Below are 26,435 nucleotides of genomic sequence, written 5' to 3' on the forward strand. Positions count from 1 at the left end.
CACGTGCGGTAACAACCGCTACATTAAGCAAAAAATGACTTAACTCAGCCAAATTTCGCACTCGTTTGTGTTAGTAGCACTGTAACGTTTGTAACTTTACCGATAATGCATGTGCTCCACAGTGGTCATGCAGTAAGGTAACATTCAATTTTTCAAGTACGATTTCAAGTTTAAGAAAACAAAGGCTATATTTGAATACATCTATTGATCTTGTGAAAATTATAAAGATTTGAAACTACACAAGAAAGATGAACAATCTGAACCAATCCAAACTTTTTTTAATGTTTGATTCAGCTTTTTTCAACTGTTTGGTTTGTATCTCTTGATCTTAAAAGTCTTCCAGTCATTAGTCTTTAGAATTCAATTTTCTCATCTATCTCTATACATATGTGAAGTCTGAAATTCTTCATATTGATTCGATTGGTTTGAAGTCGAGTTGAAGATTTTCAAACGACCTATTTTAGAACAAAAAAACAAAAAAAACAATCGTAAAAACATCGATTGGTGTTAAAAGGTCTTGATTCAATTCATGTGACTGGGTGAGAGAGGTGAAAAGACGATGTTTGTTGTTGACTTTGGTATTGGAGATTGGGCTGAGTTGAGTTTTTGGAGTTGTAGTTGCTGTGAACAGGTCGTGATGTGTGCTACCGCATGCGTTAGCCAATCGGTAGATTTACCGATTCGCTAATGCAAACTGATGAAAAATTAACTACCGCGGGGCTAATTGTTCACCGGTGCGGAAAAGACCCCGCGGTTGCGTTAAATTTAACCTTACCGCACTCGATTTACCGCACGAGTGCGGATGCTCTAACTATGTATGAAATCCCAGGTGTACGCTTCGCAAGCGTCTACTCGCGCATGCGCAGGTTGACAACGTCTGCCTCGCAGGTTGTTTGAGAGCCTGGGTTGTTCGGTAGCGCCAACTTGACCGTCATGAAACCTGAAGATCATGGGTTTCATGAATTGATTTGTTTTCTTCTTGAAGCCAAGTCTATGGCAGTAGGCAGGTCAACCTGCCAGATTCTACCAAAACGGCCAACCTGACAGGTTGACCGGTTTGGCTGGTAGACCTGAGAGGCGCAAACTTAACAAAGTCCCTCGCGCCAAAGGCCCGAGGCTTGAAAGTTTGTGAGAGGCGTACGCTTGAAAGGTTTTCAAAAAACCTGTACCGAACGGTTCAACACCCAGGTTGACATTTAAAATACCTCTCAGGCGTACGCCTGGGCATTTGGCTGGGTCAACCTGCGAGGTTGACGGCAACCGAACGGGCCCTAAGATACAAACAAGTTCATAGGATTCGAAAACAAAAACAAGATATTAAATGATCAAAATCTATTTGAAGAGCAAGATAAAAGAATTTCACACAGATTGTTGAATTGAAGATTAAGTAAGAAGAAAACTCTAGCGAGTATGATGAAATTTGAAGAATATGTAACAGATCAAGTATCAACGTCCCTAAAGAAAAGTTTTATTTTTTATCCGTTCTTTGATTGTCAATGTTTTGTACTAGTAGTCAGAATTTCAAAACTAGAAAAAAAGATAAAAAATTCATATCAAGTTGAAGTATAACAATAGTCTCTTGGTCCACTTGGATTCAAAAAATATCTAGAAAAACAAACTCAATTCAATACAAATTCTCCCCAAAAGATTGAGAAAAGAACAATGGTTCCGTACGTTGGCATAGTTAGAGCTGGAAAACCTGCTCCTCCTTGTACTAGAGCTGATAGAATAAGCACTGCAAGTTCGGTCCCGCCGTCCAACTAACACATTGAATAATAGAACAACAGATGCCCATAGACTTTTGTGAGTATGTTTTTGTCAATTTGGAAGGACGTTGGAGTTCACTTACTGCTGCACTGATGATGTAACTATTTTCAATTGAAAAAAGCAGTTCGTTGTAAGAGTATGTGTTGAGCAAGATCTATTTTACCAGGGAGGTAACTTACTTGTACTTTTGGTACCTATTTGTAAGCAAAAGATAGATTTATAAGAATTAGCAAAGTAGCTGTATACTTGCTCATCATATAAGGAAATTGACTTACCAACTAGAATGATGCCGTTTCAAAAACCATTGAGTATACAGGCCAATAAACATAGCAGTCATTCGACCAGAAGTGGCGCCTGTTTAACAAAGAACACTTCAACATAACAGCTCTATCTCTTCTCCTCATCATACTATGAGGTATGGTGATCTGAATCAGATTTAAATACCTTTTATACAATTGAACAAACTTGAAGTAAACAATGGAACGTTTAACCGATTAAAACCAGCTTTAGGTTTCCATTTGTGTAGTAAGAATAATGGTATCGGTACTAGGAATCCTATGATGAAGCAGTACGGCAGAATAGCCTGAAAGAAATAATCAAAAATGACAAAGGAAAAGTCAATTGAATTCCAATCTTGTAGGTAAACCGGAAAGAGCTTACATATATTTGACCCGGTGAATATAGCCTTCCACTGAAGAGTCCCCATCTAAAATTGTTCCAGGGATTCAGGGTAAGTCATAGCTTATTACAGGATCTATATGGTAAGTTAAACTTACGTTGTTGATTGAGCTGCTAAGGAAGTTAGTACCCAACTCTAAGAGATAAACGTTTTCATCAAAAAAAGTCAGCTTGAAATTTTTAGACCTAGGAATCTGAATTCAAAATTTGTAAAACTATCTTGTGGTGAATAAATGGTGATTGAATCCTAGCTTACTGTATAGATACCATTCCCGTTACTTTGTAAAAGTACCTCTCTTTGTGAGTCTAGAATCAATCTCATAGTTCCAAGATGTACAATTGCTCCCAATAGCCTGAGGCAACAGAAAATAAAAAGTATCAATATATGGTCTCATTTTTTTGGAGAGAGAATAAGGATAATTCACTAACGTTCCGATAACTTGAGAAAATGCAACCGAGAGCTTCATAAAAATGGAAAAGGTAAAAGTATCAGACTTGATCCAAGAACGGGTTTTCATCAAATGATAAAATTTCACACTAACCCCTGATAGTTTGAATCTCTGGCCCAATTTGAGATCTTGTGAAGTAGAAGTACATTTTGTAACAATTGTTCCTCCTAGCCTACAAAGTATTCAGCCACTTCAGTTTTTGAAGACTTCTTTAAAGTCTTTTGATAGAATAAATTATTTGACATTCTTACATGGTGAAATTCATAGCCCCAAGCGCGTTTCCTGGGAATAGAACACCTCTGAAATAACGGAGTGGTTTGATTTTGATATATTAACGCTATCGATATATGAATACTATCAACTTGTGTTTCAAGGAGATCATGCTTACCCTAACATCTGAAAAACAGCTTAATTTTGCAAATAAGAATACCATTTCTAATCAGCCGTTTCGTACTTCGTAAGATTTATTAAATGCGCTTACCATTACAAGGTAGCTGAAGTCCCACTTCACCAAAAAATATGCCTGATGCCAGACTAGGATAAATTCAAATTCAATTTGAAAATTAAAAGAAGAACATCTCCAGGATTTCGGGGAGAAAGGATTGAATTAAAACTCTTACCTCAAGACAACGGATGCGAGTAGACATGTGAGTACCGCTTCCCAAGCTAAACCCGAGTCACCACCAGCGAAACAGATGAATGCACTAAGAGAAGCTAGCAATGTGAGAGTAACAAAAGCTCTAGAGTAAAATTCATTGAAAACGAAGATGAAGCAAAAATAATCAAATTCAATTGATTGAAGAGATAAGAAATAAACCAAACCAAAACTCACTGAGCATGAACGTCGGCATTAGATTTACACAGCTTTCGATGAGGATCTTCTAAATTAGGATCACTATTCTTTTTAAACACTGTTGAGATCTCTTCCCAATGAAATAATAAACCAGTCGTGATTGAAGAAGAACTAGCAAATAATATACCAGATAATCCTAGAATTAAACCTGTAGAAAACCTAGGTAAACCGATTTGATTGACACCTTCAATGTTTTCTGTACCATTTTGATAGACTGTTTGTGTAAAATTATATGAAGTTCCATTTGAATTCAGTAGTTCAAATGAGATGAAGGGCAAATTCCCTCCATCTTTAAATCCGAATTGGGGAGAGAAAAAGAAGCATCATCAGACATTCATGAGTCTTGGATCACCATTTGAAAAGATTCAAAAAACTCTTACTCACCAAACCAATTGTAGCGATAAGCGCCTGACAGGAAAAATATTCCAAATGCCATTGCACACCAATCTACAATCTATCGAAGAAACTTAGATGTTAGACCCAACGCCAGCTTTTGCAGTATGCTGTTGTCTGACGCACTTGAGCTTCCAGAGGTACGAAGAGAGGTCCATAGCTCCCTGATATCCGCAAAACAAAAACCATCAATATTTCCGTCATCGTTTTTCCAAGTCAACCTATGATCACGAATCTGCTGAAAGTTGCATACCCACGAGTACCCAATCTAAGCTTGCAGAAAATACACCTAGTCCTTCGCCCACTAAAGATCCGCCAAAGAGCTATATTTGATTACAGGAGGTTAGATTCCAAAACATAAACGTTGCGAAAGGATATTTTGTGACGAAGATTTGTGACAAGTACTCACTTGGGTGACAATAGGTGATTTGGGTAGCGTTAAACACCATGGACTGATGGCTTGCAAAGCAGGAGCAAAGTAGGTTGGGATAGTTTCATCTACAGGTCAGGGAAGTCATTCAAAAGGGGTAGAAGTCAGCCGTTAGAATATTTCAATCTTGGAGAATGTTCACTTTAAGATCAATTTTAGAATTGAAATCAAAAAGCAAGATTGAAATAAATTTGCATACAAATCAAAACTCCCGTGAAAACTTTTTTAAACATCGAGACTTGTTTTTTGGTCGTTGAAGTGTTTTTAGACATTGATAAAAACAAAGAGATCGAGGGGAATATACTCCTGTAACAAAGGTACAAAATTTGAAGGAAGTCAATAAATGTTTTTTTTTGGCGTTAAACTTTAGTTTGGATCAACTTACGGAAATGCTGTTTTAGCTGGGTGAATAAGGAATGGACGAAAAAGGCTTATTTTTCGGAAAATTCAAAGTACTTGAGCTATAAGATACATTGCATTATGAAATGATTTTTCACTCACCCTGCTAAACCGAATCCAATCATTTGTATGGAAAGTGAAAGTAAGAGGCAAAATGAAAAAGAAGGCCTCTTCCCAAATACCAAATCTTGAGCGCCAATAACCTAAGAGCACAGACCAAATTAGCTATGAAAGTCAATGGTAACTAAAGTCTATAGAAACAAAAGAACAAGCGGGAAAGGTTACTTACTTCAACGCTCAAGGTAGCAGCTGCACCGCTAGTTGCCATGATCGCAGAAAATACAGTCTCTTTGATTGATAGAGGTCCAGGATTCCACCATCTGGGACCAGGAATGTTTTCGACTATACGACCCAGAACTAGACAAGCTACCTTTATGAGCGAAACACAGGTAGAGAGAATATGTGAGGAATTTTCAATCACTTGAAATATGAACCATAAGGAAATGAATGGGGTGAAAGTCGCTTACTTGCAGTACCAAGGCATGTACACTCATTGCCACAGGTTTGAAAACAAACAACTTGATTTTTTTGACGCGTCATATCCTCAATCAGCTCTCAAAATTCACAATAGCTTTTAGGAAAAGTAAGTTGAACCTTTACCTGAGCAATAGCGCCGCCAATACAAGTAGTAATCAAACCCACAGCCATTGATCTAAGAGTCACCGTCACTTGAGATTGATCTTCATCTTCACGTTCGATCAAAATTGGAAAGTCATCCAATGGACCCGCTGAGACTGGAACATAGGTTTCTTCATTGAGTGAATCAGTATCGTGGAAGCCTTGATCCGTTTTGCAAGTTGTTCGCATAATCAACCGTTCAATGGAACGTTTTATAAAAATTAAGGTCTGATGCAAATCGAAACAAATCAAGGTCTTGTGTAATGGGATGCTTGATTTGAAAAAAGTAAAAAATTGATTGTTTTTGTAGTATTTTTCGGGTACAGAAGAGCTTGCTTCCTGTTGATGCGTCCAAGTGATCGAGTATGCTACATGTACTACGAAAAAACTCTAGTTTTTTTGTTTATCTAGCCTTAGTGTGTGATCACGGAGAATGCATTGGAAGATAAAAAGGTAAGAGGGATGTTGATCCGGGCAATGGGTTCTTCAGGGACCCTATTGGATACCGACTTCAATGAAACAAACTTTCTTCAGTCTCACCACAGCTGATCGGATGAGGTATTCAAAAGATTTTCGGGGTTCGTTGAGCATTAGTTTTACATGGATTTGCTGAGCACGAGTGGGATGTTTCTACTAGAGGCAGGACTCGAACTGAATGAAAGAATCAGTTGACTTTGATGTCACAATTTTACGCCGGTGCAACATCCAAATAACTTCAGTGTCTTCGATGAGGATATAGTGTGATCAACCAATAGAGACATTCGATGTGGAAAGCTGAGATTTATAGGATCAGCTTGGTTCATGAAACTATACCGACTAAAATGATCTGCTCATAAATACATACATACGTAGATTCAACAAAGTCTTTCTGCTCGGAAAAAGATAGTGAGCTCGCGAGAGAGGGACTTGAAGGATCTTGAAGCTTATCTTCGTATTTCTCGCTAAATATAAATCTCACTTGGCTTCACGTAAACGTTCGGTTCTTGTCCTCAAGGTGTTTGTTTACCTCTCCATCGACCTCCAAACCACTGCTACATGCGCATGTTGGAACCCCAGCCTCAGGAAAGCCCGGGCGCAAGCTTTGCTTTCTAGATCGCCATGCTTAATCCCTCAAATGAACTTGCGTTATTTTATCTTTAACTAAAAAGGAAGCGGTAGAGAAAGCTTCAACTCTGACTCACACAAGACCTGAATGCCATTATCTTGAGCTCTAGATTGAAGGAAGTCACAATCTGATCATTATTTCTCACCAGAGTAGAGGCTTTGATCGGAGATCGAGAAGGAATAGAAAGAATTCCAAATTGAAATTTCTATATATGGCTTGTTGATCTTTCTATACTTTTCTTTATTTATGATTCGAATGATGAGGGTCTTAAGGTTAAACTTTGGTATTTAAACAGTTCATTGCGCTGTTTACCTTATTTACATTTTCTTATCAAACTTGAACATTTGTTTCGCCGCATCCTCTTTAACTTCATATTGTCTCGTTGCCCTACTCGCTCACCGTGTGCAGCTTTTATCCCCACAGGTTAACCGCATTTCTAGTTTCCAGACTCACACGATTGTTAACAAAACTTGAGTGTTTGACAGCTTAAAGCTACAAACCCAACAATTCTCAAATCCCGTCCCTTAACCAAGATAATTCCTATGTAAAATATTTTCAACTTTTTTTGTATTTCATTCCTCAAATCAAACAAGATCATCATCATCATTACCCAACATGAAGTATCATAAAAACAAAATTTATCAAAATTCAACATCATGCTTTCTCTGATATAATACACTTATAAAGCAATTGAAGTTTCACTAACAAACAATTAAACTAACTAATCCTAAAAGCCCCTTCAGAGAACCCGAAAAACGTATATATATATATCATTTGATTAATACATAAAAATATGTACATCATTATCAAAAGTATCAAACATAGTGTTTTGTATTGCAACGAACTTGGAAAAAAATCTAAGACCACTTCACTTTAAGCAAACGGATCGAAATCAGATAATTCAACTCGATTTGTTTTATTTGGTGGTTGTATAGGTTTACTAGGAGGAATGATATTCCAATTAATAGAAGATCCCATTGTAGCACCATTCATTCGGACAGCTTGATGATTTGATGTTTGAACGATTTCTGAAAGTGATGAACTTTGTGGTTGAAGTGGTGGTAGCCCAACAAATGTATTGATTCCATTCCCCATACTGGTTCCCAGTGAAGGTTGTAGTGGTTTTGAGAGTGAGTAAGATGTGGATGTGAGGTTTGTATTAGCACTTGATGGGCGAGGTGGTAGTTGTGAGGCAGCATGAGTTGGAGGTTTCATTAGATTCATCATCATCGAATTCGACATTGGATTGGGAGGGGCAATAGAAGCTGGTGATAAGGAGTTAGACGACGTGACACGAGATATTGGATGTGTCAGACTGCCTCGACTGATGATGGAAGGTTTTGAAGTGTTTTGTTGAGATGTCGTATTCGGGTTCCGGGCCGATGATGAGCCTATACTAGCTCGTGGGTTGGATTGTAAGTTGGGGGTAGGGTCATCGAAGCCCCAAGCACTGAAGGTTGGACTGGTATTGTTGGCATCCGATGGACTGGCAAAACCATCATATTCGATTTGGTCTGAATTCGTTTGTCTAGTTCCATTCGAGCCTGTGACCGCCGATTTGGTATGGCCGGCTCCCTTGACCAAAGTCTCAAAATCGACCTCACCGTGGTTGCCACCAGGCTGTGAAAGGTTTTGGATATGAGTAGTGCTCTCCTGGAGCCGTCTAGCTTCGAGAAGATGTTGGGCATGCTCTTCTCTGACTCGCTTAGAAAGTTGATCGATCGAATTCATGAAGCGCTTGAACTGATCTAAATTCAAGAGTGGTCCAATTGACATGGCCCATAACTGAGGTAAGATTAATGTGGCAATCGCAGTCAATTCCACTTTCTTGCCCATCTCCTCATGTACTGCCAAGGTGGCAATCATAACGGCTGGTTCTTTGGTTTTGATGCGGGCCAATAACGGCACAAGCTTTTCCGTTAGGGTGAATTTGTCGAGGATCTTGACCATGGAGTGAAAACATATCAAGGTGTTGACTTTGATGGAAAGTAAGGTGGTTTTGGAAAAGATCATCTGTTCAAAATGTGGGATAGAAGATAATCAGTATCGTGTTCAAGCGCTTCGTTAGCTTGAAATCGCAAACTTGTGCTGTAATCCAGATTCACTCAACTGTAACCTTGGGGAACAAAACCTGTTTGACATGCGTGTACTACGATTGAAATGAAGTGTTGTGATCGGTCAACGGGATCACTTAACAAGATTAAGCGACCCGAGAACTTACGTCTAGCGTCTCGCACAGTGTAGGGATCACCCTGAGTGACTTTTCTTGTAGAGCAGGCACATCAGACTCCAGCGCAAAGTATATCAAAGGCATAATTTGTTCTCTAAAGACTTGGGGTGTAGATTTGCTTTGAAAGATAGATAGATTATCGAGAAGAGTCAGAATACTCTGAGGTGGATCTTTGATCGAGAAGAGTGGAGTTAAATGTGGTAAGAGTTCCTCTCTAAACGCATCCTGGACTCAAAAATAGACCAAGACACGATCTCAATCAATACACCTCCTCAATAGGGTGAGGATATCACAGTAGCAGGAAGTGCGAAATAGCACCTACGGTGTCCATCTTCTGGCCAATGTAAAATATGTTGGGTAATAGGAAAGGTAAAAGAATATGTTTTCTCGTCTCTTCTATGAGACTGGGTAGGATCTTCCGGCGTATGATCTTGTCCGAGAACTGAGGTAGTATCCTGGTGAGGCCTTTCATGAACTGAATCTGTTCTTCTTTTTGCTTTGAATTAAATGTATCACGATCCAGGAAAGCAAGGGTAGAGACGAGTACGTTGCTGCTGAAATAGCGGGACGTCAGAAAGGACGAAGCCGTGAGTCGAGTTGAGGGATAACGAGTGATAAGCTGCGAAAGAACATCTACACCGACAATGGAAAATGGCGAGCTCAACGACCATGAAAAATGTATCCACAATACTGATGATGAAAAGTGAGCTTTACCTTGTACATCATCCGGTACCCGAGCCCAAGCAGCTCTCAATACACCCATATTCTCTACATTCCGCCGCATCCTATCCAGGTCACCTTCATTATAAAACGGAGGCCCACTTTTGGTATGAATAAAGTGAAGAATGCAACCCAGACTATACATATCATTACTAGTTGTTAACTGTTCATCGAGTGCATATTCAGCAGCAATATAATCGAAATTCTTTTGTACTGCCGCTGGGAGACGAGGATCACAGTCCGGAAAGGACCAACGAGTGGCTTGACCATCAGGTTGTTTGAGATATTGTGACAAGCCAAAACCTGATATCTTCCAATCACCCTGCAGAATTAAAAAAACGTCAACAGAGTCAGACAAAGTCGCATCATTGAGAATCTGTATTTATGGACTCCTCACTTTTGCATTGATTATGATGGCATCTGGAGTCAAGTTCGAATGAACAAGACCAGCTGATTCGTGTAAAAATTGAAGTCCTTTTCCAATTTGAAGAAGACCCTTTTGAGTCTGAGCAATTTATAAATCTCCAAGTCAGTTTCACCGCGCAGATTCATGTGAGTGAGAAGATAGTGACAAACTTCAACTTCATCTAATTCAATAATTGACTGAGATTGATGTGAATTTGAATTGCGATAAGGGTGCAACGAAGGGCTAGATCTCGAATTAGATGTGTGGTTTATGGCGTCCTTTAAAGATGCTGTGACAGGCTCGGTAGCAAAAACCATTGTAGTCCTGTTACCCATCCCGATGGAATTCAGTATCAAGTATACCTCCATGATATGTGAGATTGATGAACCTAGTCTCCTCCAAGGGCTCTACAACTTCTAAAATACATGGATGACGTAAACGAGAAAGTGAAGATGCCTTGAAAACGTTGAGAGATCAGATCAGGTTCCTCGCAACAGAACTGTGCGTCTTTGCCTTCATATTAAAAATATCATACTGACCTCTTTCTTCAAAACATCGATGGCTTTCTCCAATGGTGTTTTACTCGCGCCAGTATTACTGCCGCGCCCACTCAAATAGCTATGATTGGAATTTTGAGATTCTAATTTCTTTTCAAATGTCCAAACACTGACAAGCTTGTTGGTGCTATTGTGGGTAGCTCTGCGAAATAAGATCGAACACAAAGGATCAGTGATTTGAAGAGGATAAGAGAAGAAAGATGAGATAATATAAAACTAACCTGTGAACAGCCCAGAGACCAATCCGAACTGGAGGTGCATAATTGGAGGCAGCTGAAGAGGAAGAAGGTTGGCCAGCTGATGGAAGAGTCGAGATTGAAGTTGAGGAAGTTGAGAGGATGGTAGATGGGTTCGGGACAGCAGTATAAGATGATGAGACATTTGAACGGTCGAGATAGGAAGCAGCCGCTTTGAGATAACTAGCCATGTGGATTGAGATAGGTTGGTGTTGAGGCTGAATGGTGATGGTGTCAGTGATGTTGTTGCTGAATGAAAAGGATCGACTGCAGACTGTCAGAGTGAATGTCACAGCTATGTATTACACAAACCTGTGATAGGTATTCTATCTGCCTGCATTTGTCGGTTTACAAGACATCATGCTTATACGCAGGAGGACTTAAAGATGTAAAATATGTCCAAAACCGGTATGGCAAGCTGACAAAACCGAACCCAGACCTTTCACCAGCTCAGCGCTTTTTTCGAGACCCCCCGTGTTTCATCCGAAATTTTTCAAACGCCCGTGTTTCAAAATATTATATTCCTCGATGCAATATGACAATGCGATTCCTGCAACTATTTTGGCATTTGCGCAATATTGCGCGCGTAGTCTTTCTCAGAATGGTGACCAAGACGCTCATTCACGCCCACTATCGCTTGGCCAACCCAAACTCCAATCTGCTCCCGCTCCCAAACCCCAATCGCAAAGGTTCTTCAACTGGTCTATTATGCCCTACCTGTTCAAGTACGATGGTCTACCTCAAGACGAACACGGACTCCTGGCTTATTGGGGTATGTCCTATGCCATTCATCCAATCTCTTCCATTTTCCTATCTAACGTATTACGGTACGACGGGCTATTCCAATCCCACAGTGTCCAACCCCCAATAACGACCATAATTGGAAGTGGTGGCGCTGTGATCAGCTCAACCACGAGCTGAGCCTTATCAACCTTGGTGTACCCCGGCCTATTGTTTCCAAACCCTCTGACTGGGGACCCAGAGTATCACCCCAAGGCCAACCCCTGGAACCCAAACCAACTTCCGCCTCATCAGCTTCACGTGGACGTCATCATCCCTACCCGGCTCCCGCTCTCCATCCCTCTTCTGACACCGCCGGGCAGAAGAAACTCGAGTGTAATCGAGTTTACGAGGGTAAACTATCTCAAAATCACAAGAAAGTGGCAAATAAAGAATGTCCGCACCAATATTGCCTAGGTGTACGTGCCACTTCAATACCATTCCATATGTCTCTTACATAATTGATGTAATTGACAACATATCATTTGTACCAGTGTTGCACTGCATACGGCTCTGGTATTTGTAGCAAACACAAAGTCTTGCCCAAGACTTTTACACCCCCGGTGACAGCCAATCATGGTCTTACACCGCAGCAAGTCCGTGATTTAGGAATCACCCACCAGCACCTCACCGATCTTAGGCTTCCGACTCGAGGTTCAACACCAACTACTGATCTTTCAGTTGCACAACGTCAAACTCCAGCTTCACTAGCCCGACCTAATCAATGGGCTCAATCCGCTAACTCCCTTGGGCGACGTATCCCCATTGAAACAATGGCCATGATCCAGAAGGTCCGTGCTGAACAAGACCAAGCCCAAGATCGCCGGGAGGGCCCGCTTGTTGATGTAAACAAGGTCGCCACCATATCTTTATGGGTCAATGTGAGTTGTCTTGCACCATCATCAATGCTTGCGGCTCACATAATTTCTTCCTTTTTTTTGCTCACCTGCGCTCGCTAGTCAGATAGCCCGAAGCCAATAACTGCTTACTTTGCTCGGTGGCCTGTTGCATATCTTGACGAAAGCAAACTCCTTTTGCAGGCAATTTTGAAGGTCGTTGGACCCCAGTGGGATCGCACGCTGTGCATTTGGGATGTCACACTGTCTGCCTGGGTAAATTTTTCAGTATGATTTCTACGCCCATAGGTCTTGAACTGACTCAATCCATTCAATGGGGCAGCGCGATACAATGGTTAATTACCCACATCGGTGCCAACCAAACCAACGTACAATTGTTGTTCAACTTCCCACTGTGGACGTCCCGGCATCTGCACTGTGCTGTGGGCATCAAGCACCTCCCTCTGTCCAACCTCTCTCTTTCAATGGTCCTCCACCAGCCTCCACGGTGCATACGCCGTTTCCACCCACTTCAGCATTCCTATCTGCTTCAGGACTTCCCGCCGTCAGCGAAAATACACTCTCCCAACCAAGCACAGTAGTCATCAACAATCAACAGGCAACCACATCAGCATTATCGCAGCCCCCAAAGGAATCACTCCCTATTGTTCCGCACCAAACAGATGTCACACAACCTACTACAACAAACAGAATCACGACATCCAGCTTGGTTTCCGCTTTGAAGTTATCGTTGGATTTGACCGCGCCAACACAATCTAGTGAACAGGCAGCTCCCGGCGATGAACATGTTCCTGTAAGCCAAAGTAGCAGTAGCAGCGTCAATACACAGGACACCACGACTATGTACGTTTGTTTTTGTTTTTCCTGTTCTTACTTTGTTCTGACTTTGACGTTTTTGTAGGTCACCATCCCCACAAGATGTTCCTTCTCTTCTTCAAAAAGGCTGGCCATCCTCATCAATCCTCGTCTCAAAGGTGCTTGCGTGGTATCGCGACTCCAAACAGGGAAGCATCAAGCAGACGTGGTCGAATCATTTTGGCGGCCAATGGAAGTTAGTACCTCCAACTGTATATCAATATCATGGATGGATCGAGGATGTCAAACCGGATGTCATGTCCAATCACTTCAAGAATAATGAGCAGGCCACTGTAGGTGATGCTCGTCTAGTCTGGGCAGAAGAATTCAACAGAAGAGCAGGGGTTACTAAGAAGGCAGGCTAATGCTTCCCACAATTCAATCACAACTGATTAAATACTAATTTTCAGGGTATTCAATCAAATATTCAATTCCCTTGGTTTCAAAATTCTCTATCTATCTATTAGCTTAGCTTTGTTTGTGAATTTCAATCTGTACCCTTCAATATGTAGTCCGTATTTTTGAAATCTGTACCTTCAAATTTGTATCTTCATGCAATCATACGTAACCTTTTTTCTTGACTTAACCTTTCGGACCCTGGGTGGGGGACGGCCTGAGCTTGATCAACATGAGGTTGGCGCTTCAATTCGATGAAACCCTTTCCCTTGATGACCTTATGGCGTTTGCTTCCATCAACCTTACCCTTTCTCAAGTTTTTCGTAAAACCCTACCAACAACAACATATTCAATAACTTGACACTTCCACTATGATGAAACGAATATATATATTTAAATATATCTGCATCCATCATGCAATCCCTCCACCGACCGACAATCATTCCACAATCATTCCACAAATGCCTTACACTGCCACCTTGAGCGCAATCCTGCGTACCACTACCGAAGTATGTGATGTGTTCCTATCTGTTGATCATTTGTTCCGTGTGTCACTCACCTCTAATCTTTCCTCGTAGCCAAGACCACTCGCAAATGGACACAACGGCCCCATCGCGTGGCACAGCACACAAACCGAACTGATTTTGAGTGACGCCAATACATCAAAAGTGCAGCTCAACGCCTGCGGTTTTGGCGGCCAGGGGGACTTGCTTGCCCTTGGTCACACGTATCACCTCTCTGGACCTTTTGGCCAACGTCCTTCTGGAGCATCTGTGATCAAGTACAGCTCCCTAACTCAAGCTGACATTGGCATCATCCCACCAGAACAAGCCCAAGTCGCGGGCAAAGCAATTATCAGTGGAATTGGGAAGGTGATTAGTTTTGAATATGATGATGTTGCTGATGAAGATGGATCTTGGAACCTCACTATTGATGCGGAACATAATTACTTCGATCCTGAAATAAGCACACTGACCAAGATATCTTCATGAAGATGCATTGATTTAAGCCAAATTTGATCACAGACTCAAGAGGCATATGATTTCATCATAACATATCGTTTTGGACATTTCACACCTCCTACGGGGCTGTGGAAGCATATCAAGATAGCCACACCAATGTGGTTCCAAGGAATGATCATTTCCAAAGACCCTTTCTCGAACCGCTTCACCGTTCAAGTTCGTAGTGTCATCTGATCCACTTATACTTATCAAACACAAGATTCTAACTTTGAATCTCAATCACTTTCCAACCGTGAAGGTGCTCAATCACACGGTGTTTGACCACATGCAGGGCGAAAATACCAACCCTTGGGCATTATGAATTATGAATATGGAGGATTAGAGATGATGATAGATAGATTGGCTGTGCAAAACCTTTTTTTGATCTGAATCTAGTTCCAAAGGAATCAGTTCATACTTGTAATCATGATCTATTACTTGTAGCCCATTGCCCTCGGTTTTTTTGGCTGCGCACTGCTCAATCACTTGAAATGAAGATCCGTCATTTCATGTTCTAAACTAACCAGCCGTTTACATGTTTAAAGATTGGAAGGCATCACTTACATTTCCATTTGTGTCAAAACTAAGGGAAAAGTAGAATAACAAAAACAACCACCATAGTGTCATTACAACATAATATCATTTGTTGTAAAGAAAACAAACGGCGAAAAAAGTTTCACTACAAGGCGCATTCCCCAATAAATTGAATGCCAGGCCTTTTGTTCAATTTCTTAGTAAGCCAAGCGTTTTGCATGTACACCATCTCTTCCAAGAAAAAATTGTATGTGAGAGAGTGCATATTTCAGCACATTGAAGCATATCCACCATACCAGATATTAGTCAGTTCACCTGCAGACGCATTAAAAATCCAGTGCCCGCCCTCTTGAATATCGGGAAGAGTTTAGGGTCGGTAAATTTCTTGCAGAACTCATCGCTTTCGGCGTGGGAGCGGTGGTGAAAGGGGTCTACCGGTATCACCGTACCAAGGAAGGGGGTTTTGTCCGTCTGGCCAGCGTAAATGTGCTCGGTTAAGCGGCATGCGTTGTCGTAGAAGACAACTTCTGGAATCCCGCGGGGGAAAGTTTCCTCAATAAAATCCTGTGGATCGTTTCAGAAGAGAAGGCAGATGAAAATGTGATTTTATAAGGAGAATTCATCCTTATACTGACCTTTACTGCACTCACCAATTCCGCGTTGTAAAAGGTTTTCCTTGCCAATACAATGCCACACGTGGACACAATGAGCTGGTCATTGTGTGTGCGCATTCTTGATAACAAGTATTTACCCGAGGCTTGTGATTCACCTCCATCATGTGCGCGTTCGTGGGCTCTTTGTGACTCATCAGCCTGTTGTAAACCGTCGAGGTCAGTGAACTCGCCGGTTTCGGCATCTAGATGAACCGTTGGATCGCTGGGCAGATTGGAACCCGGTCGGTTAAGAATGCTGGTAAGTGAGAAGTTCCCCTTTGTTCGTTTGCTGAAAGCGGCCCATGTGTTGATGTGGTCTACGTTTTCGCATGTGTCACTGTTTGGAGCGAAAGGGGCAGAACAAGGTTGAGCTCGGCATAGTCCACCTAGGAGGATAAAGTGTTCAGGGCAATATCGGTCGTTGATGTTGTCAAGTTTGTTCGTACAAGGCCCTTTGGGAGGTGGCAGACCTAAATTGGTAGCTATGTCTTGTAGTTGCTGGGTAGACGCACTGCATCGCCAATGGCCAATGGTCAGGCCATCAGTAACAACTGCACAAATCACTGTCCCACATGCCACCAAGAATTCAGAGCAATCACTGCAGACATTATTCGGGTTCCCCAAGTGGGCAGGGAAAAATGATTGGGAGTATGATTTGTCATAAAATGGTCTATCACTCCACACCTGAGCCATAACACCCACACTACATATGTGTAGCAGGCTCAGTGAATATGTGGTTATCATGTACATACAGTTCTGCTCAGTTATCTGCTCATCAGGACAAGTTATTCATATGTAATACATGCTGTAACTTCTTTCAGATTGAAAAAAGCTTCCAAAAGATTGACTACATACACTGACTCAATGTTTTGGTGTGATCTCATCAACTCAACTGCATGTAACACACTTTCTGTTACTAAGACATAGCTTCAACAATATTGCCTGAGCAGCTACAGAATTATATGTAGTGAATTTTTGGGAAAAAATTTCAAAGTCGAAAAAGTTACATGTGGTATAACATGTGATTTATTTATTCTGATGGGCAAAAAACTGAGCAGACCTGTATGTACATGATAGACAACTATTGACTTAGCTTGCTGCACATATGTAGTGTGGGTGAAATGGCCCAGGTGTGCAGTATTAGATTCTTTTATGAAAAACTGTACTATTAATCATTTTCCTCTGCCAAATTGGGGAAGTTGAATGATGTTTACAGTGAATGATTAGTTAGAGCAAATAATTAATTTGATGATGAGATTGATTAGATTAGAGTGACCTACCTCGATAAACGGGCTCGTCAGTTTCTGGGTCCACCCCATCCGAGGTCAGTTGGACACAAGTGGAGCAAAAATGGTCTCGGTAGCGCGTTCCTTCAACCAACAAAAGTTCTAAATGATGTTCAATTGCAGAATCAAAGCGGATTGTGTCGTTTCCACTGGAGGAGACCGCAAGGTGAGTACCCCTTCGGTCTGCGTGGTTCATCAACGAATGGAGTATTAAACCATCGCGACACATTTCTTCAGACATGGAAGGGCTAAACTTTTGGTTGAGAACAAAAGTTGACACCCGCTTTTCATCCACAAATAGCTCGTTGTACCAGTTGACTAGATTGAAATGGGAAACGCTACAATCAAGAGAGGTCAGTTGCCAAAATCACGATTTCAACGTTGATTAGGAGTGCACTCACTGTGCTAGCATCTGTAATACTCGGAACATCAAGGACAGTCGACGAGTCATGTAATAATGACAGTGGATGTGCAGGAAATCAGGGTTGTGACCCATCGTCTCTGAGTAATAAATTTGCATGTTATCTCGTGTGTAATAACTTGGTCTATACGAAGTACCACATGCTTCGTCTGGTATCACACACATCAGTCATGGGTCAGCGCAATAAGGCTATGAGGTAGGTAAGACCGTACTTGAACAATGAAGGATAACTGTTTGGATGGCGTGTGGACCGTCGATGTTGTACAGATAACCATTCACGCGGGAGTGAATGTGTAATGTTGATGATTGCCAACAGACAGTGCAGTTTGAGATCAGTGCCCGCAGAAATCTTTCAGGTAATTTGAATTTGTCAGTGAGTTCGTGTTTCAGACCAAACTCGCGGATCACATCAGCTGGGTCCATTTGGCAATCCGACAGGTGGGGTGAAGATAGGCGCCATAAGTCTGGCATCAATTCGGCTGGGTATTCAGGCGATAGGGCGGCCTCCAGGAACGGCATTACCAAGCTATTACGAGTGGCAGTCAGGCCTAAGTGATTGGCCGCAATATGTTGGACTCGTGCCGCAAGGGATGCGAAGTTGACAAAATCAGATACAGTGAGGGTCGCTGAGAGGTGAGGTGATTGGGTCGTTAGTTGGATCACAAAATCACGCAATAGCATCATTGTGTTGCGTGTTAAGGGTGACGGGATGGTTGTTGATGCTGTTTGTTCAATGATTATTAAAGTAGAGTAACACACATGTATGGAGTATGTAGGGGTAGGGTCCGCTTAGGCCTCACAGATGTGGGTGTCACTGGTTGAACATGTGGCTCCCACATACTGGCCACAGGGCATTTACCGTGGGATTTAATGGTCCAAGGGTATTGTCATACTAGTGATAAGCTGGTTGTGAGTGTAGCTTACATACATAACTGCAATGTGTAATCACAGTCTAAAGCCATGATGCATGGTTTTATGGGGGAGTCTCAGGAGTATCAGAGCTGCACGCACCAATCCCCCGATTCTCCGGGCTACCGAACTCCACCTCACGCTCACACCCTGCGCCTTTTTTGTGGCCCAGTGCATGGCCAGGGCCGTGGCCTTGTGTGGTGTGGCCCAGTGTGGCCTTCCATTTAAACAACCCCATATCCTCATCTTTAGTCGCTACTCCCTGCTTCAGACAATCATTAGGGAGGGCTTGATTGAGGTTGGTCACTTGTTATTAACAGATACAAATGTCAAATAACAGGACTTTTACATTACAAGTTGAATTCAACGGGTCAGATTCTTTTACTTACTTCCGTTTGATTTTCAGTGATGTCACAGCTGTTTACCACATTGTCAGATTCCTTTCTTCTTTGTTAGGCACTGGGCAATGTTTTGACGAACAAAGGATGTCGCCACCTGAATAAGTCCATGAATGCTATGGAAGATTTCCAAAATTATTTCAACAGGAGGTATCACCCAGATTTTGCATATCCAAGTGTGCTGTTGTCTTGGACTGATCCGGCAACCAACGGTGAGACTGAGCCGACCACTTGCTTATCCTCCACAATTTTCCATCACCGCACCACCAGAGGCCCAAATGCCAAAGGGACAAACATCCGTGTCGGGCTTCCTTATGGAATCCACACAGGAAGGGCACAGGGCCACAGCCCCATCGGTGAAAGTCGTATCTGGCTATCCCAAAGTGGTACGCCAGAGGCTTTCGGTTGGTGAGGCAACCCAAAATTGAACAACGAGTCCAACATATGGTTGGAGCTGGCTATGCGCCACCCTATTTTTTTAGTGTCATAAACTTGACTTAAAAACATTGGGAAATTTGATACTGATTGAACAGGGGCTGAATTGCTTACAAGTTATTTAAACTGCGATTGAATGATTACTTTGCAGAGCCTCGCCCAGTCCCTGTTATCATTAGGGACTGGGCGAAGCCCTGCACAATTGCAATTCAACTGTAGTTGAAAGCAAGTTGCAAACAGTTAAGCCACTGTTCAATCAATATGAAATTTCCCTATTTTTGTTAGTAAGCTTTATGACACTAAAAAAATAGGGTGGCGCACAGCCATGACCCTCCCTAAGACAAGCTGTCTATTCAAATTTGCCCCCTCACCTCAGCCAAAAGCCTATGGCAGAACGCTTCTGGATAGCCCTGTCAGCCCTGTCAGCCCTGAGCCCTAATTACAGGACCATGGGCTAACAGTACCATATGTGATATCAAAATATTGTATAAAGCCATAAGCTACATCTCAAGGCTCAGTGTCAAGAGCCACTTAAACACATGTATGTAATGTATTGAATACATAGTAAACCTAACCCAAGTGTCAACCACAAGTTGACACATGAATAGACAAGACTCACACGCCAACCACAATTTGACGCTGGAACTGAGACTATATAAACCCCCCCTTCTTCCCTAGAATCACCCCCCATCTTTTACTACAATCACAACACAGAACCACATTTTACTTGACTCCTACTGAGAGGATCTTCAAGTACGTGGTTAGTTGTGCAGCTTGTTAAAGACCATTCTTGAGCATTACAGGTTCCATTGCTGAACACCCAAGGTACTGATTTCTACGAGCCCAGGGCATTCATTGTCTCTAGAAATAAACCTTAAAGTAGCAAAGCTTCCTCCTTTTTAAGGAGTCTAAAGGAGCCTTCAGGATCTTTGGTTTACCAAAGTGTAAAGCCTGCCCCTCGCAGTCTCACAAGGATAGAGCACATTAGCTCTTTATTGCCCTTATATTTCCTTTCCCTTTCTCAAATCCTCTTCTTAGAGGTCAACTAGCTGTAGTCTTCACTTGGGTGTACCACATGAAGACCACACCTTCCTTTTTGTACTCTATTTTCTGTGAAGAGTACGCCTAACAGACACGTACTCCTCACAAGCCCCATATACCTTTCACAGGTTGCTCTGGCTTTGGTTTTGGTGAAATCATCTGACAGTCAGGGCTCTTGTGCTTGCAGGAGAAATTGTGACACTGTATGTTTGAATAAATACGGTGGCTCTAAAGTGCCACTTGAGTCACATTGTCAAAATTGACAAAAACAACCAAAATGACCCAAAACAAGCCCCGGTGAACAGGTGCCAACCCAGGACAATGTCCAGATCCGTGGCAATCCTCAATTCATTGATGTCTCAGTCCATCTTATCAGCACATTATTTTGTTGATATTCATCAATTTTGTAAGAATTGAGAGATGAAAAGAAGAGGATAATTTTTCAAGGATCTGACAATCTTGTTTAAATAAGTTGGACATTGTCAAAAATGCAGTGAATGTTCAATTTATCGCCGGACATCCAGCAAAATGTGTCTCAATCCGTGATTCCAAGTAAGGTATGCTATGTATATGAGCTGAAAGAGATAAAGCATCCTCAATTTCTAGGAAGACCAGCTGTTTTTAAGAGAAATAGAAGGGAAATAGGAGGATCCCTACAATAAACTTGTCAAAGACAATCGATTGATTCAATTAACTATATACATTGTATTCCTATAAAGTTTGTTTTCATTAATCCTATAGCATTATTGTCTTGATCTTGGAGTTCATCATGCTTCAACAACTTTAACTATTGTTTTCCTCAAGTACTCCGCTGAAGTCGATGATGAAAATTTGGTGATGAGAAGGCAAAGGAGAATCTGATGAGTTGGCCGAGCAGGGTTGGCCAGGGTCGGCACCTGTTCACCGGGGCTTGTTTTGGGTCATTTTTGATGTTTTTGTCAATTTTCACGATGTGACTCAAGTGGCGCTTTAGAGCCACCGTAGAATAAATGAATTTGGTCAACTTCCAGGGGATTCATGCACTTATTGAGGTGGCTAAATCCTTGGTCCGTCAAAACCTTGCCCAGTCCCTATTATCTCAATCACAAAACTTCATAGTTTGCTTTGTGATTTTTTGATGCCCACCCTCTCCTCCCTTTTTGGTTTTAGAAGAGTCTTTATTTTCTGTTTGGTATTTGAATTGATTTGGTTTATAGGTGATATTAGAGCATCCACAGTGGTGGGCTCCAAATCGGGGCTCCAAATCAAGCGAATTCAAATTTGGTGTGGCCCCAAATCAATCCAGATGCAGTTGTTTGGGCTTCAAAAGTGTACATTCTATGTGTTTACACACACTTTGAGATTGGTGTGTGTGGGCTTACATGTGTGAGGTATGGGATTGAGCAAGTGTGGGAATTTGGACCCCAGCTTTTTGTTGCCAAATTTGTAGCCAAAAGCTCAAAATTTGAAGCCGGCTACACAGAAAGTTGGCAACGGGGACAGCCATTGCACCAAAACATCAGGGCTCAGTCACCAAATTTGGTGATAGCCCCAATTTGGAGCCCACCACTGTGGATGCTCTTAGTTATTTAAGAAATCTTTTGGTTTTATTTCTTTGAGTTTAAACACATATACTATTATTTCTAGCAATGGTCAGAGATTTTATGTTTGTTTAAGTTATCATACTTAAATAGTTTGGTTCTTTTACAATACATGTAGTGCTGTCTGCTGGCCACCCCGTGGGGTGGTGGTGGGCTCCAAATTGGGGCTCCAAATCAAGCGAATTCAAATTTGGTGTGGCCCCAAATCAATCCAGATGCAGTTGTTCGGGCTTCAAAAGTGTACATTCTATGTGTTTACACACACTTTGAGATTGGTGTGTGTGGGCTTACATGTGTGAGGTATGGGATTGAGCAAGTGTGGGAATTTGGAGCCCGGATTTTTGTTGCCAAATTTGTAGCCCAAAGCTGAAAATTTGAAGCCGGATACAAAGAAATTTGGCAATGGGGATCGCCATTGCACCAAAACATCAGGGCTCAGTCACCAAATTTGGTGATAGCCCCAATTTGGAGCCCACCACTGTGGATGCTCTTAGTTATTTGAGAAATCTTTTTGTTTAATTTCTTTGAGTTTAAACACATAGACTATTATTTCTAGAAATGGTTAAAGGTTTTTACGTTTGTTTAGGTTATCATGCTTAGTTTGGTTCTTTTACAATACGTGTAGTGCTGTCCGCTGGCCACCCCGTGGGGTGTTAGGTTTAGGATGATTGAAATTTACTGTCCCTTGGTTCAGACCAAGGGTTTTTTTTGCCACTCCTAACTAATAGTTCATTTCACTTAGTTTTGTGAGTGCTACTGTATTTAAAACATTTCCTGAATTCAATGCCCTTTGAAGGCCATGAAGGGGTCAGGGTGAGGGCCAAGGCGTGGCATAAGCCCTGGCCCTGACCATGTGCCCCTCCAGGGTGCCTCATGGCTTTGTGGCACTGGGTGTGAGCGTGAACTCCACCAAGGGATCTTACTTCCCATGTTGAGATTCTTGTGTGAGTCCCATCGGGGTATTTCCTGAAAAACTTCCCGGACCTCTGCTTGCAAATCTCATGAATAAAAGCACTATAAGTGTTTAATGAAGATGGAGTGTAGCTCTCTCTTCTATCTTCAGCCACTCTTGGCTACTCTTGTAGTTTGAGGCCAAACACAACTGTGGCGACCCCACCTGAATCCCTTTGTGCAAAACCCCAAAATTTGGTACCAAATGGTAGTAAGGTTTTGCCCAAATAGTTTGCCCGGTGAAGCCGGCTGAAACGTGAAATTACCAAATCCATGATCTCCAGACCCCCCGTGATAAGGACACTCTTCCATTCCCCTGAGCTGGAGGGTCTTTTGGGCCAGACGCACACCAAGGCGCATTATAAGAGGGGAGGGCAGACATGGGATGGAGGACTCCAGCAGGGGCCAAGGTTGGCTCACAGAAACCAAGCCCAGGATCAGAGTCATTCACTACCCCAACCTGTGCCCTCTTGACTACTTGTAAGGAGGGTGCATTACTAGGGGACACTCAGAGTCTTTCAAGGATTAGGCACAATTCATGCCTTCTTGAGACTCAGTTGGTCTTGGAACAGCCAGAACACAAAATCTAACCCATTCCAAAGCCCAGTCAAGCTCAAGGAGAACAGACTCTGCAGACCAATACTAGTCAGAATCTTTTTGAATAGCTTTTTGAACCTTGTCCCCATCTTCAAACCCAATTGCTCCTCTTTGCCTGAAAGCACTTCCCACTGCCTGGCCCATTGCTATTATTCACCCCTGTTTACCAACTTCCAAGGCTTTTTGTTCTGTCCACAGTTTATCTCCCTTACTTCTAATATGACTAATTTTACATATGATCTTTCCTTTTGTTCTCACAAGAACTGCATTCCTGTCTGAAGTGATTGCCTATTGTATTAAAAGCTTCTGGACAAGACTCTTTGTAAAGACTTTCTTTGCATCATCAATGTATCTGTTGAAATTATTTGATGTGGATTTGAATCAACATAAGCAGAAGGTAACCTGGACAGACAGGTGTAGAATGTGAGCTCTATGATAAAACTCAAATATAAAATGATGAACACTTGGCTAAAGAATCAACACCTTATCTGAAGTAGTGCAGAGAGTAAGAGAACAAAAATAATCTTGTGCAATCTATTCCTAGCAGGCATTGTAACATTAGCTAATAAAGAAAAGAAAGAAGGATGTGAGCTCTATGATAAGACTCAAATATAAAATGATAAACACATGGCGGAAGAATCAATGCCTTACCTGCATTAGTGCCGGAAGTAATAAAACAAGAACTATCCAAGAAACTTGTGAGCGCTATCCAGGGAACAATTAGTGGTAGTACGAATAAAAGGACTTAGTCTTGAGCAATCTACACCTAACAATCAGGAAGGACGAGAAAGCTCAAGAGAGGTTGGATATGAGAGTCACAAGACACAAGGCACAAACACATGGAAAACTCAGACAAGGGGATTGATACAAGCATACAGATATACGCGCACATATAAATATAATGAGCTCTTCTCGAAGAGCAAATCCACATTTTCTAACCTCTGACATCCCTTCTCACATTCCATAACTCTTCCCCAATTTGAGTAGTTAATTCATCTGTCCCTTCATGATTAAAACCATTCCTCATGTTAACTACCTGACCCACATACACAATCGTACACATAACTAACCCTGATTCGACACATGCATACATAGCCATTGAAAGTGAAGGACCTGAATATGAGCACGTACTTTTCAACACAACATCTGTTGAAAAGATGATATCATATTCAAAGAAGACAAAGCCGATTAGCTTCCCGAATTTTGGTCTATCTGGTTCTGATCTATTGAACGGTGATGTATATGGCTGCAGTAGAATTACCAGGAATGTAAACCAACATGAGTGAAAAGCTGTTTATTGATTATATGGTGAAACTTGCACAAAGACTAACCATCATCATAACTCCCACGTTGGGCCAAAGGGGCGGCGATTGGCTGATGATTAGATGCACTATTCAAGGAAGTGATCCTGGAGAGCAGTTTTAAGTAACGGTCACACAGTCAACTTGGATTATTCTTAATTCTTGGTTTTGTTCTGGTATACAAACCTATAGATACCCGCTGGTAATCCATCCTGAATAAAGAATTAGTGCAAGAGGTCAATATTCCCGGTCAATGATTCCTTCCGAGTAGAGTAGGGCTTACTTTGACTTCTAGCGAGACCTTTCCATCTTTGTCTGCAGCACCATCAACCCCTGCACACGTTTGAGGTCATAATTCAGGATGGATGAAGCTCATGTAGAAGAGATAAATCAAAATTGACCTTTGAAGAACTTGAACTTGAAGGGATCTAGAATTTCATTTGAACTAAGACTCTGGACTTGTGAAATCACAATGTGGGTGTGACCAACCACGAACAGAGTTTTGGGATCAAGCTGCGTAGGAGCAGAATAGAAACTGCACATTTCGTACCAAAATGAAAAGAACGGGAGAGATGGCGTGTATTGCTTCATCAGTCAGTGCGTGTCTGGAAATTCTACACAAATCATATCAAGATAAAAAATGCAAATTATCTACAAACGTTTTCTCCGGATTTGTGAAACTGCCGGTGATGAGATTTTTGATCACCAATGTCACTTTGAAAGTCTTGCCAGGTGGCAATTTGTCCATGTTTTTAGGAGATTCAAATCTACAATGCGGTAAATTATCTTGACCAGGTATCTGTGTCAACGAACATGATGTAATATGGTAACCTCGGTCAGTGAGCTGCTCTCGGGATTTCGTAAAGCTTTAGATCTTCCGACTCACCATCCCCATTGGAATTCCATTACAGGCGGGACCATTCTTGCTTTGAGCGCCATTCAAGATCACAGCATTGTGTGCCCTTCCCTGAGTTGATATGCAAAAATTGATCTGATTTCAAAGGAAACATAGGAAAATGTCAAACTTTCTGCGTCAATTCAAGTGAAAAAAAACTACGAACAAAATTGTTTGGACTAGTAAGCGAAGGCACCTGTGGGCCAACGGGCTTTCCAGGTGAATTACTTGCCGATTGTAATGCCTGTGGACTCAATTTCAGCTCTTGTTGTGGGTCTTGTCTTCTCTGAAGATGGCGTTGATCAATTCTCGATCGACGTGAATGGAAATTAGAACTCAAACTCCGGAAATCAGGACTGTTTTCACCGAGAGTAAAACTGAGGAAGAAGTATGCACTAGCAATCATTGTAACGAGCCATAGTGGGCCCATGATTTGTGGTATATGTGAGCGACGATCCTTTGGGGACTAGTAAAGTAAGGGTTTGAAGACGAAATCGGCAGAAAGGTCGCAAAGGTTGGAGAAAATCGGCGATGGAACTTTGCTTCTCAAGCACAGCTTGCAAACCAATTAGAGAGCACACCAATCTCTTTTTTTATGTATCGTAGCGGCGGGAGCGAGATCAGTATAATACGGCAACCGAGAG

At 41.9% G+C, this 26,435-nt stretch overlaps 6 protein-coding genes across 6 annotated transcripts; 2 read left to right on the top strand and 4 right to left on the bottom strand.

Moving 5' to 3' along the window:
- Positions 1-1,619: 1,619 nt before the first annotated feature.
- MELLADRAFT_87910 (putative oligopeptide transporter) lies at positions 1,620-5,836 on the bottom strand (the record flags this gene model as incomplete). The annotated part of the gene is made up of 24 exons (XM_007411076.1): positions 1,620-1,760; positions 1,850-1,868; positions 1,947-1,961; positions 2,043-2,121; positions 2,212-2,350; positions 2,428-2,473; positions 2,544-2,581; positions 2,702-2,798; positions 2,875-2,906; positions 2,988-3,066; positions 3,146-3,193; positions 3,283-3,301; positions 3,376-3,428; positions 3,515-3,634; positions 3,727-4,036; positions 4,132-4,194; positions 4,394-4,463; positions 4,550-4,638; positions 4,770-4,876; positions 4,956-5,000; positions 5,072-5,172; positions 5,259-5,399; positions 5,497-5,547; positions 5,624-5,836. 24 exons carry the CDS (start codon positions 5,834-5,836, stop codon positions 1,620-1,622), a joined length of 2,115 nt encoding a protein of 704 aa, XP_007411138.1.
- A 1,789-nt stretch (positions 5,837-7,625) lies between these two features.
- Positions 7,626-11,092, bottom strand: MELLADRAFT_87911 (uncharacterized protein; the record flags this gene model as incomplete). Its single annotated transcript, XM_007411075.1, has 9 exons — positions 7,626-8,765; positions 8,974-9,207; positions 9,305-9,615; positions 9,697-10,024; positions 10,100-10,207; positions 10,279-10,432; positions 10,497-10,564; positions 10,648-10,807; positions 10,887-11,092. 9 exons carry the CDS (start codon positions 11,090-11,092, stop codon positions 7,626-7,628), a joined length of 2,709 nt encoding a protein of 902 aa, XP_007411137.1.
- Positions 11,093-11,502: 410 nt separating this feature from the next.
- On the top strand, positions 11,503-13,758 carry MELLADRAFT_87912 (uncharacterized protein; the record flags this gene model as incomplete). Its single annotated transcript, XM_007411052.1, has 6 exons — positions 11,503-11,673; positions 11,756-12,100; positions 12,176-12,562; positions 12,641-12,793; positions 12,861-13,381; positions 13,440-13,758. 6 exons carry the CDS (start codon positions 11,503-11,505, stop codon positions 13,756-13,758), a joined length of 1,896 nt encoding a protein of 631 aa, XP_007411114.1.
- A 492-nt stretch (positions 13,759-14,250) lies between these two features.
- On the top strand, positions 14,251-14,781 carry MELLADRAFT_107487 (uncharacterized protein; the record flags this gene model as incomplete). The annotated part of the gene is made up of 2 exons (XM_007411053.1): positions 14,251-14,298; positions 14,368-14,781. 2 exons carry the CDS (start codon positions 14,251-14,253, stop codon positions 14,779-14,781), a joined length of 462 nt encoding a protein of 153 aa, XP_007411115.1.
- Positions 14,782-17,243: 2,462 nt separating this feature from the next.
- Positions 17,244-18,368, bottom strand: MELLADRAFT_87913 (uncharacterized protein; the record flags this gene model as incomplete). The annotated part of the gene is made up of 3 exons (XM_007411074.1): positions 17,244-17,601; positions 17,665-17,833; positions 17,897-18,368. The coding sequence occupies 3 exons, from the start codon at positions 18,366-18,368 to the stop codon at positions 17,244-17,246; spliced, it is 999 nt and encodes a 332-aa protein (XP_007411136.1).
- Positions 18,369-24,818: 6,450 nt separating this feature from the next.
- MELLADRAFT_124060 (uncharacterized protein) lies at positions 24,819-26,221 on the bottom strand (the record flags this gene model as incomplete). Its single annotated transcript, XM_007411073.1, has 8 exons — positions 24,819-24,841; positions 24,927-25,003; positions 25,083-25,108; positions 25,180-25,229; positions 25,298-25,431; positions 25,556-25,695; positions 25,783-25,887; positions 25,958-26,221. 8 exons carry the CDS (start codon positions 26,219-26,221, stop codon positions 24,819-24,821), a joined length of 819 nt encoding a protein of 272 aa, XP_007411135.1.
- Positions 26,222-26,435: the final 214 nt, after the last annotated feature.

The sequence above is a fragment of the Melampsora larici-populina genome (genome assembly GCF_000204055.1).
Source record: "Melampsora larici-populina 98AG31 unplaced genomic scaffold MELLAscaffold_23, whole genome shotgun sequence".
Classification (NCBI taxonomy): domain Eukaryota; kingdom Fungi; phylum Basidiomycota; class Pucciniomycetes; order Pucciniales; family Melampsoraceae; genus Melampsora; species Melampsora laricis-populina.